Genomic DNA, 15,844 nt, shown 5'->3' with positions numbered 1-15,844 from the left:
GTGCTGAGAACTTCTCCGATGTTGTCCTCAGTCTTGCCTCCAGTTACCTGACCTCTGAGACTCGCTACTGCAGCGTCTCCTGTGTCTGACCTTCCCATTTATAGGCCTCTAGGTTGTCAGTCAGTGATGAAGGGCTTTGGTCTGTGGTCAGGTGGACTGCACTGCCACTTATAGGCTGTGTGACCTGGTTCAAGTTACTTACCCTCTCTGAGCCTGTCTCCTTGCTTAGAATGTGGGGAAAGCAGTAGTAGCTCCCCACAGGATTGGTGTGAGGAGTAAAAGAGAACATGCATGGATGTTTGTTTACCACAGTGCCCAGATGTGGTAAGCTCTGAGAGCACGTTAACTGTTGTTATTATTCTTAGCCAGAGCCTGTTTCTGGCCCCAGTCACTCTTTTTCTCAGTTACTGAAATAGCCCCAAATCAGATGGACCGATACAGTGTTCAGGGACCTGGGGCGCTGGGTCCCTGCACTGGTTGCCAGATTTATTTCTTCTCCGTCATCTGGATACCCGATGTGTGAGGCACTGCACAAACCCTTCATGGGCCTCCTGCTCTTGGGTGCCCCACATTAGTTTGTCTTCTACGGCAGATGACATTTCCCCTGCTTAGAGACACCTAGCTCATCTGCGTGCTTCAGTCTGGCGTGCATACCCTGTCACAGATTGGCTTTCCAACCTTACTGAGCACTACTGTCCCACCCGTTTCTCATTCACTTTGGCCATCCTGCTTGGTTTCTTGTGCCTTGGTTTCCTAATCTTAAAGTGGGGACAATAACAGCACCCACCTCCTAAGGATCATGTGAATTAATGTATGTAAAGCACTGAGAGCTGGGCCTGGCACTGTATAGGCGCTAATTAAGTGTTGGGTGTTGTCTTCGTTATCTAGTGCTGCAGTAACAAAAATACCACAGGTGGGTGGCTGTAACAAACAGAAATTTATTTTCTCACAATGTAGGAGGCTGGAAGTCTGAATTCAGAGCACTGGCTCTGGGATAGGGAAGGTCCTTATTCCTGGTGATCTTTGTGTGGCCTAAGATCTATCTTCTCCCATCTCTGCCTGCTCCTGTGTCCTAATCTGCTCTTTTTATATATCAAAGATGATTGGCTTAAAACACACCCTACACTGATCTGGCCCCTTTACCATAACAGAGAAAACCCAGTCCCAAATGGGATTATAACCACAGGTATAGGCATTAGGATTTACAACACAAATTTGGGGGGGGCACAATTCAATCCTTAACAAATGTTATTTCTCCTCCTTGTCTGTCCTAAGTAGGCCTGATGCATTCTTACCCCGCACCTTGGCTCACGCCGTTAAGCATGTCCTTCCTCTCTTTCTTCCATAGCCCACTAATCGTTAGGCCAAACTCATGTCTCCTTAAAACCTTCAGAGGCCACTCCAATTGCAGACATTCTTCCCTTCTCTGATCCCTCATAGTACTTTAATTTTAAAATTTTGTACACTTTTAAAAACTTTTTACAAGGAAATACATAAAGAAAAGTGCACATCTCATAAGTGAACAGTTCGCTGAATTGTTGCAAACTAAACACACCCAAAACTGGTACCTGGATCAAGAAGTGGAGCCCTGGTGGTGCAGTGGTTAGGAGGTTGGCTGCCAACCAAAAGGTCAGCAGTTCGAATCCACCAGCTGCTCCTAGGAAACCCTCTGGGATAGTTCTACTCTGTCCTGTAGGATCGCTGTGAGTTGGAACCGACTCGATGGCAGATGACAACAACAGATCAAGAAGCAGAACGGTTCAGACACTCCAGAACCTTTCCTCCACTTTAAATTTTGAGGCCACGTGTATTGCCCCAGTTTCATTCATTTAATGTTTGCCTCCTATACCAGGTGTTTTCTTAGAATCTTGTCTTTTTGGTGGGTTTTCCTCCTCTGAATTCTGTTTCAAATACACAGGAGTGTCCAGTGGGCAGCAGTCATGGCTGGCAGAGTGCCTGGCCTAAGCAGTTTTCATTGACCGGCTCTGTGTAATCCTTGGTTTCAGATCTGCCGGAGGGAGCCGTGAAAGGGCTGTGCAAGTTGTTCTGCCTGACTCTGCATCGATACAGGTGAATCTCAGCCAGAGGCCCGGAGTCCAGAGCACTTTACACAGAGAGGCAGTGTAGGGTAATGGTAGGTGCCCAGACTTGGAGCCAGGCTGACAGGGTCCCGATCTGGGCTGTGTTACATTCTAGCCGTTGGAAACTGAGCACATTACTTAACCTCTCTGTGCCTCAGTTCTTTGTTCTGCAGAATGGGGATGATGCTATTCCCTACCTCATAGGGTGGTGATTAATAGGTGTGAAGTGCCTGGTATGGTGCCTATCTGATCATGAGTGTTCGGTATGTGTACTGTGTCATTCATCATGTATGCAAAAGCACTGAGGCCATAGTAAGTGCCGTAAATGTGGTTACTGCCCTTAGTGCCTTAATGGCTCACTTGCCCTGATTTATCAATGACTTCCAGGAGGAGATGGGTTTATCTAGTTATTTCCTAATCCTGTAGTCAGTGACCCCCTCCCCCGCAGAACTGTGTGAGAAGTTTTTCCTAAGATAGACGAGGCTTGGCCTAAGCAGCCTTGCCCTCCCCCGAGCCCACATGTTCACTTGCCCCTTCACTCCTTTCCTTAGAGATGCAGCCTCCCGCAGGGCCCTGCAGGCAGCCATCCAGCAGTTGGCTGAGGCCCAGCCAGAAGCCACTGCCAAGAACCTTCTGCAGTCTCTGCAGGCTTCAGGCATTGGCTCCAAAGCAGGCGTTCCCAGGTAGGAGAGAAAGGTGGGGGCCTGTCTGGGGTTGGTGGAGCTCTATCGGAGAGACACTGGTGCCAGATGACCTGCGTCAAGCAGATGTGGTCATGCGTGTCTCTTTCCCCTTTGCAACTCTGAATGTACCTGTGGATGACTTCTGAATGGAGGGAGGACTCAGGATGGCAAGCTCAGGGGAGAGAACCGTTGTCCTGAGGAGCAAGGATGGGAAACCGGCGGAAGCACTGAATGAGGGAAACTATCTTTTTGTTTTTACAGTCATTAATAGTGCTAAGAAGGAGTTTTGGTAGTGCAGTGGTTAAGTGCTCAGCTGCTAAGTGAAAGGTCAGCAGTTTAAACCCAGCAGCCACTCTTAGCCACTCTGTGGGAGAAAGATGTGGCAGTCTGCTTCTGATAAGATTACATCCTTGGAAACCCTATGGGGCAATTCTGCTCTGTCCTGTAGGGTTGCTAGGAGTTGGAATTGGCTCGATGGCAAGGGGTTTGGTTTGCAATAGTGCTAAGAGATGGGAGTTTGGCTGGTGAGGCCTGAATTCCTTGTCCTGAATGGTGGCAGATGATTTGTGGGGAACTGATTTCAAGTTCTCCCCAGTCGTAGGTCCAAGGCAGGTTGTCTACACACAGAGCTTGCGGCGAGCATTTGTCCTCCAGGTGGAGGCTGCTTTGCCACACTCACCCTTCCTCTCCTTCCCTCCATAGTAAGAGCAGTGGCTCAGCTGCCTTGCTGGCACTGTCCTGGACCTGCCTGCTGGTGCACATTGTCTTTCCCTCGAGATCCAAGAGGCAAGGAGACATCTGGAACAAGCTGGTAGGTTCCCTGGGTCTTTGAATGAGGGATGGTCAGCTTGCTGCCCAGTCAGGACGTTTGCGCGCCTTCTCTGTGCCTAGTGCTTTGCTAGGTGCCAGGTCACAAAGCACTTTGAGTTGTCCTGGAGCTTTGAGTTTGGTGAATGGGCACGAGTGCAACATGATAATGTTTATCTATTTACTAAACGTCTTGGTGAGCCTTCTAAGTATCACAGATGGGATTGTCCATCCAGTGATGTTGATCCAGTGATAAACAAGAGACACATGGTCGCTGTCCTTATGGCAAATGCATAAGACTTGATGTGCCAGAATGGAAAGACAGCCAGAAATCAAGTAAACCAGAAATACAATCATGTAACTCAGTTGGTTTTTTTCTGGCTAATTGTTCCTTTCCCTGTGTTTGAATTTCAGTGTTGAGTTGGCTAGTGGAATGGAATTCCAGCCATGTGTTTTGGTCCTTAAGTTCTCTCTTCTCTTTCTATGCCTGCTTCTTCCACATTCCCTGCTTTTTCTTCCCACATGTCTGCTAACCAGAGATGGCGTAAGAGGCCAGGCTTGGAGGTTCTGTTGTTTTTTTTAAATTTATTTTGTTGTTGTTGTTGAGAATATACACAGCAGAACATATACCAATTCAACAGCTTCTACATGTACCATTTAGTGACATTGATTACATTCTTTAAGTCGTATAACCATTCTTACCCTCCTTTTCTGAGTTGTTCCTCCTCCATTAACATAAATTTACTGCCCCCAAAGGTTCCTGTCTAATCTTTCGAGTTGCTGTTGTCAATTTGATCCCTTATAGATAAGTTCTTAAAAGAGCTTAATGCTCAAGGCAGACATTTTTTACTAGTTAAGCTAAACAGTTGTTTGGCTTTAAGAAGACTTCAGGGGCTATTTTTGGTTTAAGGTTTAAAGATTTTCTCAGGGCCATAGTTTCGGGGGCTCACCAAGCCTTCATGGCTTCAGGAAGCCTGGAGTCCCATGAGAATTTGAAATTGTGTTCTGCATTTTCCCCCTTTTGATCAGGATTATTTGATGAAAATGTTCAGTAGTAGTAGCTGGGCACCATCCAGTTCTTCTGGTCTCCTGGCAATGGAGGCAATTATGCACACATTCCATGTCCTTCTCTGATTCCTGACTCTTTCATGCTCTGTTGCTCCAGGCAATTAGAGACCAATTGTTACGCCTTGGATGGCTGCTTGCAAGCTTTTAAGACCCAGGCACTACCCAAGGAACTAGGAGGTAGAACAGAAGCACTAGACATGTTGGAGGTTCTTTTTAATATCTAGATAGCTTAGTGGAGTTATGAAGGATGGTCTTAATGGTTTGGTGGAAAGGCCTTGTAGCCCAGGAGTCTGAGGGTCTTGGTACAGATCTGATTCTTGGCCATGAGATTTGGCCAAGTCCTTTAAGTTTGAGCCCCTTTCCTCATCTACAAAATGTGAAAAAGTACCACCTACTGCCTCCACCTTTGAGAGCTGTCATGAAGATGGGCTCAGAGGAGGTTTGAAAGGGTTTTAGAAATACAAAGTGCTGTGCAAGGCCATGTAAATGATAAGAGCGGCATTAGAAAGCCTTAGACACCCCTCAGTGGAGCAGCTGGCTGGGAAGACAGACAGATAGCCTCGTCCCTGGGAAGGTAGCCAGCACAGCTCTCGGGGTGACCAGGAAATAGCCCTCAGCAATTGATGATGGATAAGAATACTGAAACCTCGCTGGTGGTGGACATACTGAAATTGATGTGAACAGGGTCTCTCTTGGACCCACTAAGAGCATGGGTTTCATTGTTACCAAAAGGACTTCCTTTTTTAAAAAAAGTAATATCTTACTGTGTTTTTGGTGAGAGTTTACACTGAAAATTAGGGTCCCATTTAACAATCTCTACAGAAATTATTTGGTGGCACTGGTTATGTTTTTTACAATGTGTCAACATTCTCATTCATTCCGTTCTGGTTCTTCTGTTTCCAGCAACCTAGTTTACCTGCCTCCTTACCTTCTCACCTTGACTTTAGAGTGGTTGTTGACCATTTGGTATCTTATAGGTGGTTTTTTAAAGGAGTGCAATACTCATAGGTTATATTCTTTGTTTTATGATCCACTCCTGTTATTTAACTAAAAGGTGACTTTGGGAAAGTTTTGGTTCATGGTGTAAAGGATATCTCAGGGCTGTAGTCTTGGGGAGTCCCCCAGTCTCAAGCGGTCCAGCAAGTCTGGACTTTTTAAGAATTTGAGTTTTGTTCCACATTTTTCTCTTGTTGTTTCAGGATCCATCTGTTGTGGCCCTTATCAGAATGGTCAGTAGTGATACCATCTAGTTCTTCTGGTCTCAGGGTGGATAAGACCATGGTTCACGTAGAATATTAATCTTATAGACTATTTCTTATCTGAGTCTTTGGTTTCTTTCTTTCTCTTTTGCTCCGGATGAATAGCGACCAATAGTTGTATCTTAGATGCAAGCTTTTAAGACCCCAAATAGTACTCATCAAACTAGAATGTAGAACATAAACTTTTTGAACTATATTATGCTAGTTGACTGAGTTGTCCCATGAGAATGAGGTCCTAAGCCAAAAGGCCTTCTTATAATGTGTCTTACCTGGAGTAAATTTTATAACCATTATGTGAGTTGCTCACTGTGTTTACTGGTAAATAGTATTTACTTCGACAGCACTGGGTGTTTTGGGCTTTTAGTATTTACTTACTTGTGGGTTACTGAATGGGAGGGGTCAAACTTGGAGTGTTATGTTTATGGAGCAGGATGCATCAGGAGCCTCAGACTGTGTTTATTTTTGTCTGTGTTCTGAATCTGGTTTTTTCCTTGCTCTTTGCTGTGTTGATCATACACCCAGTTTATAGTTCATTCAGTTGTTCGACAAGTACGTTGAGGGCCTCCTGTGTGCTGGACGCTGTTCTGACAGGTGGGGAGAAAGCAGCGAGTAAGACGGAGGAGGCCCTTGCACTGATGGAGCTTACACTACTATGGAGTGGACAATAAATAAGGCAACCCATCACCAGTAACAATGGAAAGTAGTGCTGGAGAAAAGCAGGATAAGAAGGGAGAGTGTGGAGGGTTTTAGTGGACGTGGAAGTGAAGATTTACACGGGGGAAGGCCTTTCTGAGGAGGTGTCATCTGAGCAGAGTCCTGAAGGTCATGAGTCAGCAAGTCATGCCCAGATCAGGGGTTGGCACATTCCAGGAAAAGGGCACAGCAGTACCATTTGGATTGTGGTATCAGCAAGCTTTAAAAAAAAAAAAAAACTATTTAAAATATTACGATTTTTAAAACAAATGCTTCAGAATTCGCCAGGTATAGAAGGATATACTAATTGTCCCCCCACTCCTGTCTCCCAGCCACCCACTTCCACTCTGTTACTAGTTTCTTATGTATCCTTCCAGATAAATTCTCTGTATATACAACCAAAATCTTTTTTAGTAATATCTTATTGTGTTTAAGGTGAAAGCTTACATAGCAAATTAGGTTCTCATTTAATAATTTCTGTGCAGGTAGTTCAGTGATATTGGTTACGTTATTCACAATGTCACATTTTTTTTAAATACACTAGCATACTGTACATTTTCACCTTTTTTTTTTAAGTTAACCAATCTTAGAATTTGTTCCAGAGCAGTGTATTAAGAGTATCCTGTCCTTTGTGATTGTTTGCTAGTCCTTTGAGTGGACGTCGCACACGATACACACCCAGCCCCTGTTGATGGCCAGTTATGTTGTTTACAGGCTTTATTGGTGCCAGAAATGCTGCAAATGAAGAACTGTACATATGCCATTTTGTTCACTTGCAAATGAAGTTCAGCAGACCTCTTAAGCAGGTCCTTTTTCCCCAAAGTGGCAGTTCACGCCTCTCACCGGTGTCCTTGGGTGTTTGTGGAACGTAGTCTCTGAGGTTCTGTAGTTGAGCACCTACTATGTACCTCACACTACTCCACACAGCCCAGGATCCCCATGTAAATCTTCACTTCCATGTCCGCTAAAACCAAACCAAACCCGTTGCTGTTGAGTTGATTCCATCCACAGTGTCTGCCATTTAGTCAGTGTTCAGTAAATATTTGTGCAGTTAATGAAGGCAAAGGTCACGGAAGATAAAGAGGTATATAGAGCAGAACCTTTGTTCTCTTCCTGCACAGTACCTCTCTGAAGTTATATATCCACTCGTGTGTTTATTTGTTTAATACCTTATATTCCCTGTGGACTGACTATAACCCGTCTTGCTGCTGTTGAGTTAATTCTGACTCATAGCAACCCTATAGGACAGAGTAGAACTGCCCCATAGGGTGTCCAAGGCTGTAATCTTTACCCAAGCAGACGGCCACATCCTTCTTCTGCGGAGCGACTGGTGGATTCAAACCGCTGACCTTTTGGTCAACAGCTGAGTGCTTTAACTGCTGTGCCACCAGAGCTCCTTGGGACTGATTTTAAGGTGCTCGAAATCAGGGACCATGTCTGTCTTATTCCCATGTAGCTTCGTTGTCTGACTCATAGTAGGTGCTCAACAAATATTTATTAAATAATAATAAGCATTTCAAGTGAATGAATGTAATTAAAGGACAGAGCCAAGCGTGAGGGGTGGGGGAAGGAGATCTGCCTGGGGTTGAGTAGGAGAGGCCTAGCAGAGCTGAACCAGGTTCTAGAGGGCCTGAGGAAGGCCTTGGGCAGGCTGCGAGAGGCCACAGGCCCCCCAGCTCCCATTTCATGCCCTGACCTGAGTGTTTCCTGGTCCTGGCAGGTGGAGGTGCAGTGTCTGCTCCTGCTGGAGGTGCTGGGCGGCTCCCATAGGCATGCCGTGGACGGTGCTGTGAAGAAACTCACCAAGCTGTGGAAGGAGGTGACAGGAGCCGGCAGGGGTTGGTGGGCATTGCTGCTTCTGTGCCCCGTCCCCCGCTGCCATCTGCTATCTCTGCTTTCACACTTTCCTCTTCAGAACCCCGGGCTAGTGGAACAGTACTTGTCGGCCATCCTCAGCCTAGAGCCCAGCCAGAACTATGCAGGCATGCTGGGGCTGCTGGTGCAGTTCTGCACGAACCAGAAGGAGATGGACGTGGTCAGCCAACACAAGGCAAGTACGGAGGATGGGGCGGCTGTGGTTTGCCACTTCATGGCCTTAGTGCGGGGCAGGGGTGAGAATGTTTCGTGTTCTGGAACGTGTTGTGTGCTGGCAACCCCAGCTGCTTGTCTCATCTGAAACTTGTTGGTTTTCTCACATGAGTGTTGACGGAGACCTCCACCCATCACCATATTATATGAAGGCTGAGGAGTTGAAAAGTTTTCCCTCCAGCTGTGGCTTGGGGTGAAACCTGTCATAGTTATTAGGGTGAGGGTTTGCTCATCATCCAGTCCTTCTTTCACCCACGGTTGAATGGCTACCATGTGCCAAGCACTGTGCTCAGTGCAGGGAGTCCAGTAGTGAGCGAGGGCGATGCGATCCTTGCTCCTAGGAAACTTGAGTCTGAGAAAGGAGGCTGATATTGGACAGCCACCTAATTATAACTCTGATGGTGCTATAAAGGAAAAGTGCAGGAAGCTGTGATACTGCGTAATGGGGGGACCTGACTTAGGCCGTGGATCAGAAGTCACATCTCTAATGAAGGGACCTTATGGATGAATAGGAATCCCTGGGTGGTATAAACTGTTAAGTGCTTGACCACTAACTGAAAGGTTGGCAGTTCAAACCTAGCCAGAGGCAGCTCGAAAGACAGGCCCGGCAATCTGCTTCTGAAAGGTCACAGCTTTGAAAACCCTGTGGAGCAGTTCCACTCTGCACACGTGGTGTCACCATGAGTCAGATTTAACTTGACAGCAAGGGGTACGGTATGGTAAGGGTGAAGAGGAGTTAGCAAGGTCAAAAGGAAGGAAGGGCATTTCAGGCAGAGAAAGCAATGTGTGGGAAGGAATGTAGAAGACATGAGTGGGGTTGGAGTGGCATGAGTGGGTAAGAGAGGTGTTAGATGCAGCTGGCCAGGTAGCAGACAGGGCCTTATAAACCATGTCAAGGAGTTTAGACTTTATCTTAGGAGCAGTGGAGAGCCGCGGAAGTTTTTAAATGGGGAGTGACATGATCGGTGGAAGCTCTGTACTTGACACTGTGATATTTGGGGCATCGACTTGTAGTTTTTGGAGGCAGTCATGCAAGAGGAATCTCTTAGGCTGGTGATCTGATTACTTGGGCATGTTAGGATCTAACCAGGGCGTTGTGCTCCCCAGAGCGCCCTACTGGATTTTTATATGAAGAATGTCCTGATGAGCAAAGTGAAGCCTCCAAAGTATCTGTTGGTGAGTGAGAGGGGGACCGTACTTGCCTGGACAAGCTAAGTCCCATTTAAAATTCTATGCTTCTGGGCTGTCCTTTAGTCTTGGTCTGCTCCGTGAGGGCTGGACACCTGACTCCTTTCTTTCTGTAGGATAGCTGTGCCCCTCTGCTTCGATACATGTCCCACTCGGAATTTAAGGATCTGATACTGCCCACCATACAGAAGTCCTTACTGAGGAGTCCGGAGAATGTTATTGAAAGTAGGTTACTACCCAGCAGGACTGGGGAAGGGAGGCAAGTTGGTGGGTGAGCTATATCGCTGACACTTGGCAGCAGGAAGTGGTGTTGGGGGAGTGTTTTCACTAGATCTTTTTACCTCATGGGAACCTTGGGGGAGAGAAGAGGGGACCCTTTTGAGAATATGTTAAAAGTCATGGGGTCCTCATGCGAGAAGAACCCACAACAGTATATCCACTTAGAGTTTTGTATACAATCTTTGGGGTCTAAGAGCCTCTTGGAGACCATTAAGAGCCTCAAACTTCTCTAGACAGTTTGAACTTGGTGTGAAAGTGGCACTTGAACCTACAGGGCATAAAGGTTGGGGTCTCTGTCTCCGTTTCTCTTGATGAAAGGCATAAGTAAAATGTTGGGGCTGGGGAAAGGGGCAGTATGGCTTCTCAGCAGAGCTTTGGAACGAAGGTCTGACTGCTCATATGGCCCTCTAGAGATGAAGAGCGGTCACGGTTCCATGTGGCTAGACATTAGGCCTGATGGCATTTGTTGAGCACTAAGGGAAAACGAGCATTTATGCTTGAAACTGACGTGGTCAATGGTTTCTGCCCCTGTAGCTATCTCCACTCTGCTGGCATCAGTGACTCTCGATCTCAGCCAGTATGCCCTGGACATCGTAAAAGGACTGGCCGGTGAGCATCCTGACCCCTCTCCAGCCCCTAGAGCCGCACCTTGGGTTTTGGTTATTCTTGCCCCGATTCTTATGGAAACAGGTGTAGGGGACAGCTCAGGTTAGATAAGGGTTTAAGCTAAACAACATTTGCATACTTTCTTTCTTGAGACCATTTGTAATAAGAACCTATAGCTAGGATTAAAGAGTCAAGGCCACAGAAAAGACGAGCATGAACATTTGGACACTCAGCTGTCGAGCTGCCCTGAGCAGTTGCTCACTATGCATCCAGGTCAGCTGAAATCCAACAGTCCCCGCCTAATGGATGAAGCCGTGCTGGCGCTGCGGAACCTGGCCCGCCAATGCAGCGACTCTTCAGTGATGGAAGCGCTGAGCAAGCACCTGTTTGCAGTCCTTGGAGGTGAGCCAGCCTTGTTGGCCATGGGCATTGGCTGAGGGGTGGCCCTGCGTTCCCCTGGACACTGGGATCCAGACTGGTGCTTGGCGCTCCAAGTCTGCTCATGGAAAGGCTGGGTGGCCAGAAGGACGCTCACCGTGTCGCTGGGAATAGTGCATACAATGTGAATGTGAGAAGTGAATAAATGCATGTGCAGGGTGGGCCAGGCAGCATGATCGCAGATTTTTTTTGTCAAGTATGTACATGTTTTATGCATAGCAGAAAAACTAGAGGGAAATGCCTCCAAATAATATTTAATAATAGTTGATAACATTTTAAATAGTAACAATAACAATAATAGTGAATAGCAGTTAATGACATCTTTGAGTAGGAGGAGCCTGGGTGAGTTTTAAAATCTGTCTCTACATTTTGTCAGTTTCTCACATTTTCTTTAATTGCTTATTTTAGTCAGAAAACCAAAGGCTGGTCGATGTTATTGTAAACCCAGCTTTATCACAGAAGGCTACTTCTGAGTAATCAGAACCTGTATCTCAGTGTCATGCACCTGAGTACATTATTCACTCTCTTAGGAAATGTGACAGATGTGAATTTTTTTTTTAATAAGAATGTTCATAGCAGGTTTTTTCGCAGTAGCCAGAAACTGAACACAACCAAAATGTCCAACGATAGGAAAATGGTTACATTGTGATATAATTATACAAAGAAATACTACACAACAGGAGACAGTAATGAACTGCTGGTTCCCATAACGATATCAACAAGTCTCAAAATCTCGGCAACATTTTGTTGAGTGAAAAAAGTCAGACACAAGAAAGTATTCCGTTTATAGGAAGTTTAAGAATAAGCTACATTGAACTATGGTACCAGAAAGCAGAACAGTTTAGGGATAATGGGAGAATTGACTACAAAAATGCATATAAATAAACATTACTGGTTAATGGAAATGTTCTGTAACAGATGTGAAGTTTTAATCTTTTCCGTCTCGCCTCTCAGGCTCAGAGGGAAAACTGACTATTGTAGCCCAGAAGATCAGCGTCCTCTCAGGTACACAGTTTGCTCTTGGGTAGTAGACGAAAGTGTGGTCTGGTAAGAGATGAGGTTTAGTGTAACGGTTCGGCAAGGTGAGTTCTCCTTGGGACCTGGAATCCTCTGATAATCTCGAACTTCCCGTTCTGGTTCCCAGGACTTGCTCCTGCCTGCTTGGCAAGTGGGACTGCTCAATTGTAGTGGGAGGCCTCACTTCCATAAAAGGCAGGACGCTTGGGGGATTGAGGGACAGTCTCTAATGGCCAGAGGAGAGGCACAGTGGTCTGGTGGCCCAGAAGGGGGCCGTGACCCTGGACTGAGAACTGTGGGAGGGGTGGGCAGCGGCAGGAAAGGATCACATGTCTCGGGCATTGTGCTGACGAGAGCCTGAGCGGAGGGGGACATCTCCTGCCTTTCAGGGATCGGGAGTATCAGTCATCACGTGGTGTCTGGGCCTTCCAGTCAAGTCCTGAACGGGACTGTGGCCGAGCTGTTCATCCCGTTTCTCCAGCAAGAAGGTAATTTGTGCATAATGCTGACCATCCAGGTTGGATCTTCTTCTTGACCACAGTCTTTCCTTTGACTGAAGAAGGGTCTCACAGCCGGAGTTTTCCATAAACCCCCTTGAAGACCTATCTCCCCAGAGAGTGGATGCCGGGAATAGTTTACAGTGTTGCTGATCTCACTCTGTTGTGCTCCTGCTTGGTTGCATGAGCTGCTTACAGCGATTGACTTGCTTACAAGGCCTTGGGCTGACTGGGCTTCTGCTTTTTGCCTTAGTTCACGAAGGCACCTTGGTACACGCTGTCTCGGTCCTGGCTCTCTGGTGTAACCGGTTCACCACAGAAGTGCCCAAGAAGCTCACGGAATGGTTCAAGAAAGCTTTCAGCCTTAAAACCTCCACCTCTGCCGTGAGGCACGCCTACCTGCAGTGCATGTTGGCCTCCTTCCGAGGTAAGAGGCCTCCTTGAGCCTGTGTCCACGACTCACCCACAGAGATGATCAGGCCTCCAGGCCGTTCTCGTCATGTTAAGCTTTCCCCTTCTGGCTCAGGCTGTTTGCATCATTTCCTCCTGAACCTCTGGGACCATTGGGGTTAACCTAATTTCTCGTCATGAGCACGCGTAGCAGCAACAGACCAAACCTGTTGCCGTTGACTCGATTCTGACTCTTAGCAACCTTACAGGACAGAGTAGAGCTGCCCCATAGGGTTTCCAAGGCTGTAATCTTTACAAAAGCAGACTGCCACATCTTTCTCCTGCGGAGCGGCTGGTGGGTTTGAACTGTTGACCTTTGGGCTACCAGCTGCACTTAACCACTGTGCCACCAGGACTCCCTAGCATCGAGGTTAGTTGCCCATAAAGCCCAGAATCGAGCCTGATCTTCACAACCAATTCTGGCTTCTCCCCCTTATCAGACCTTCAAGGTATGAACCTTTATTCAGAGAGGATCCAGACCAGAACCTCTCACTACATTACCTAAAAGCATGGGGAAATAATAATAAGACAGATTTTAAAGGTCCGACTTTATTAAACTTTGCTCTGGACCTATTAAAAACGACCACTGTCCTCATTGCAGTGCCGACAAACCTGTGGTCTTCTGGCCTTGGGCCTCACATCCTCCCAAAGCAGAGCTAGGGGACACTCTCAAGTATGTAGGAGCTTGATCTCCAGAGCAGAAATCTCTAATATTTGTTTCCGCCTCTGGGGTAAGCTTGTATTTCTTTGAAAAAGGTTTAGACTTAGGATGATCTTTGTTTAAGAAAAAACATCTGGGGTTAATGATGAGTTCTCAAAACATAACCTGGGTGAATCTGGAGGACATTATCCTGGGTGAAATAAGTCAATTACAAATGGACAACTGTATGATCTCACTTTTATAAAAAGGGAAGAATAAGGCATACATGCGGAAACCAGCGTTCATTGATGGTTACCAGGGACAGGAAGGGGGGGAGGGAAGGGGAATCACTCTCTGGATAGTACTGAGTGTTATTTTTGGTGATGAGAAAGGTAACACTGAATGTGGGTGAATCGTGCACAGCTTGTCCAAGGTAAATGATGTCGCTAAGAAGTACGTAAGAATAACGGACATTTCGGTAAATGGGGAAAAAAAAAATCTAGAGGATTCTAGAACCTTCTCTAGAGAGGGGTCACCCTTCCATATGAAACATGTCTTAGCTGATGAACTTTGCACCTAATGATTAGGATTGAAGAATATGAACAGAAGAGCTTTTTGCTCTGAGCTGAGAGCAATAAATCTTTTTCTGAAACACATCTCTGAGCTCAGAGCCCTAGACCACCTTGGTGCAGTGGTTCGTGAGGTTTATGCAAAGCCATAGATACTGCCGATTGAAATCATAGATTCCCCGTGGGTGGAAATGTACAATCAAGTACAGTGTCAGCTGCCGTAGGGATAGAGTGAGCTCACATCCCTGATTTCATAACAGGCTACGTACTCGTACGTCAAATTGTATTTTCCTGTGTTGACCAACCTCAGGTTTTAGGTTGAGTTCCTACGCATCAGAGACTTGGTTTAACCTTGTCTCTTCAGCTTGAGCTAGTTCTCCTCACTACTGGATACAGACTCATGACATCACCCGAACAAAGTGTTGGTTTTGTTGTGAACATGTTGTGATGTTCCTGTTCAGTACTTAAGAAAACATGTGTTTAGCTATACTTTTAACTAGTTCTGGTTTTCTTAATGGGTTTAGTTCATAGATTAACAGATTGGCCTGGCTTTGGAATTTGGGGAAGAGCACCAGATTGGAATTGAAAGGCTTAAGGTCAGGCTGGGTTCTGTCTCAACCAGCTGTGTGATGTTGGGTGACTCACTTAACCTCTGCAGTCTGTTTTTTCACCCATCAATAGCTGGTCTCTTTGTAAAGATCCTTCTAGCTCTGATTTCATAGCCGTGGTTTGGCTAAAGCCTCTGATTCCAGTTCCAGGTCTTTGCATGAGATATTTGACAAATTAATGCAAGGGTTTGGGTCAGCCAGTTCAGAGCCAGGCAGATAACACCTTTGTCAAGTAATGTTGTCATCCCCAGGATCTGGCCTGTTCTATGAGGTTTTTGTCCTTTCTCCTCAGGTGACACACTGTTGCAGGCCCTGGACTTACTGCCCTTGCTCATACAGACCGTGGAGAAGGCAGCCTCCCAAAGCACTCAGGTTCCCACCATCACTGAGGGGGTTGCCGCAGCCCTGCTGCTGTCGAAGCTGTCGGTGGTCGACGCCCAGGCCGGTAAGACCCAGAGATGTGCAAGATGGTAGGGAGGAGTGTCTTGATGTTTAGGATGTTACAGGATCAGCTTGGCCACATACCACACGGGATTCCACAGGGCTGCTTCCATGTCTGCAGGGATGAGCCTCAGGGTCACCCTAGGTGGTGGGAATGAACCAGGGCATTCTGTCACTATTCTTCTTTGCCCTGTTGCTCCAGTGCTCTGGGGACTTGGCCTTGTAGATAACACCCAGACTGGCCTGGGTATAGTAGCGGGACTGTTTTTATTTGGCTGTATGTTCTTAGAGCCCAAAATTGAAAAGGCGTGAGAGAGTATAACCTGAAAAGCTTCTCCTTAGCCCTGTCTTCCACCCACTCAGACCCCCTCTCTGGAGAGTATTACCAGTTTGCTGTCCAGAGGTGGTTGATGTGTAGTCAATCAGACATGT

General features: G+C 46.6%; 1 protein-coding gene across 4 annotated transcripts in view; it reads left to right on the top strand.

The window, feature by feature from the left end:
* GCN1 (GCN1 activator of EIF2AK4) overlaps positions 1–15,844 on the top strand; it is a 66,706-nt gene that overhangs the window by 11,694 nt on the left and 39,168 nt on the right. For 2 of the 4 annotated variants that reach the window (XM_064272276.1, XM_064272278.1), the window contains exons 3-15: positions 2,007–2,070; positions 2,633–2,764; positions 3,467–3,575; positions 8,312–8,410; positions 8,507–8,641; positions 9,787–9,855; positions 9,984–10,092; positions 10,681–10,755; positions 11,026–11,154; positions 12,145–12,195; positions 12,597–12,695; positions 12,958–13,131; positions 15,264–15,416. In XM_064272276.1, coding sequence (XP_064128346.1) covers positions 2,007–2,070; positions 2,633–2,764; positions 3,467–3,575; positions 8,312–8,410; positions 8,507–8,641; positions 9,787–9,855; positions 9,984–10,092; positions 10,681–10,755; positions 11,026–11,154; positions 12,145–12,195; positions 12,597–12,695; positions 12,958–13,131; positions 15,264–15,416 — 1,398 coding nt within the window. The remainder of the gene's footprint in view (positions 1–2,006; positions 2,071–2,632; positions 2,765–3,466; positions 3,576–8,311; positions 8,411–8,506; positions 8,642–9,786; positions 9,856–9,983; positions 10,093–10,680; positions 10,756–11,025; positions 11,155–12,144; positions 12,196–12,596; positions 12,696–12,957; positions 13,132–15,263; positions 15,417–15,844) is intronic. The other 2 variants (XM_064272277.1, XM_064272279.1) reach the window with 2 other exon arrangements.

The sequence above is a fragment of the Loxodonta africana genome, chromosome 19 (assembly GCF_030014295.1).
Source record: "Loxodonta africana isolate mLoxAfr1 chromosome 19, mLoxAfr1.hap2, whole genome shotgun sequence".
Classification (NCBI taxonomy): domain Eukaryota; kingdom Metazoa; phylum Chordata; class Mammalia; order Proboscidea; family Elephantidae; genus Loxodonta; species Loxodonta africana.
This window is presented reverse-complemented; position numbering and strand designations above follow the sequence as displayed.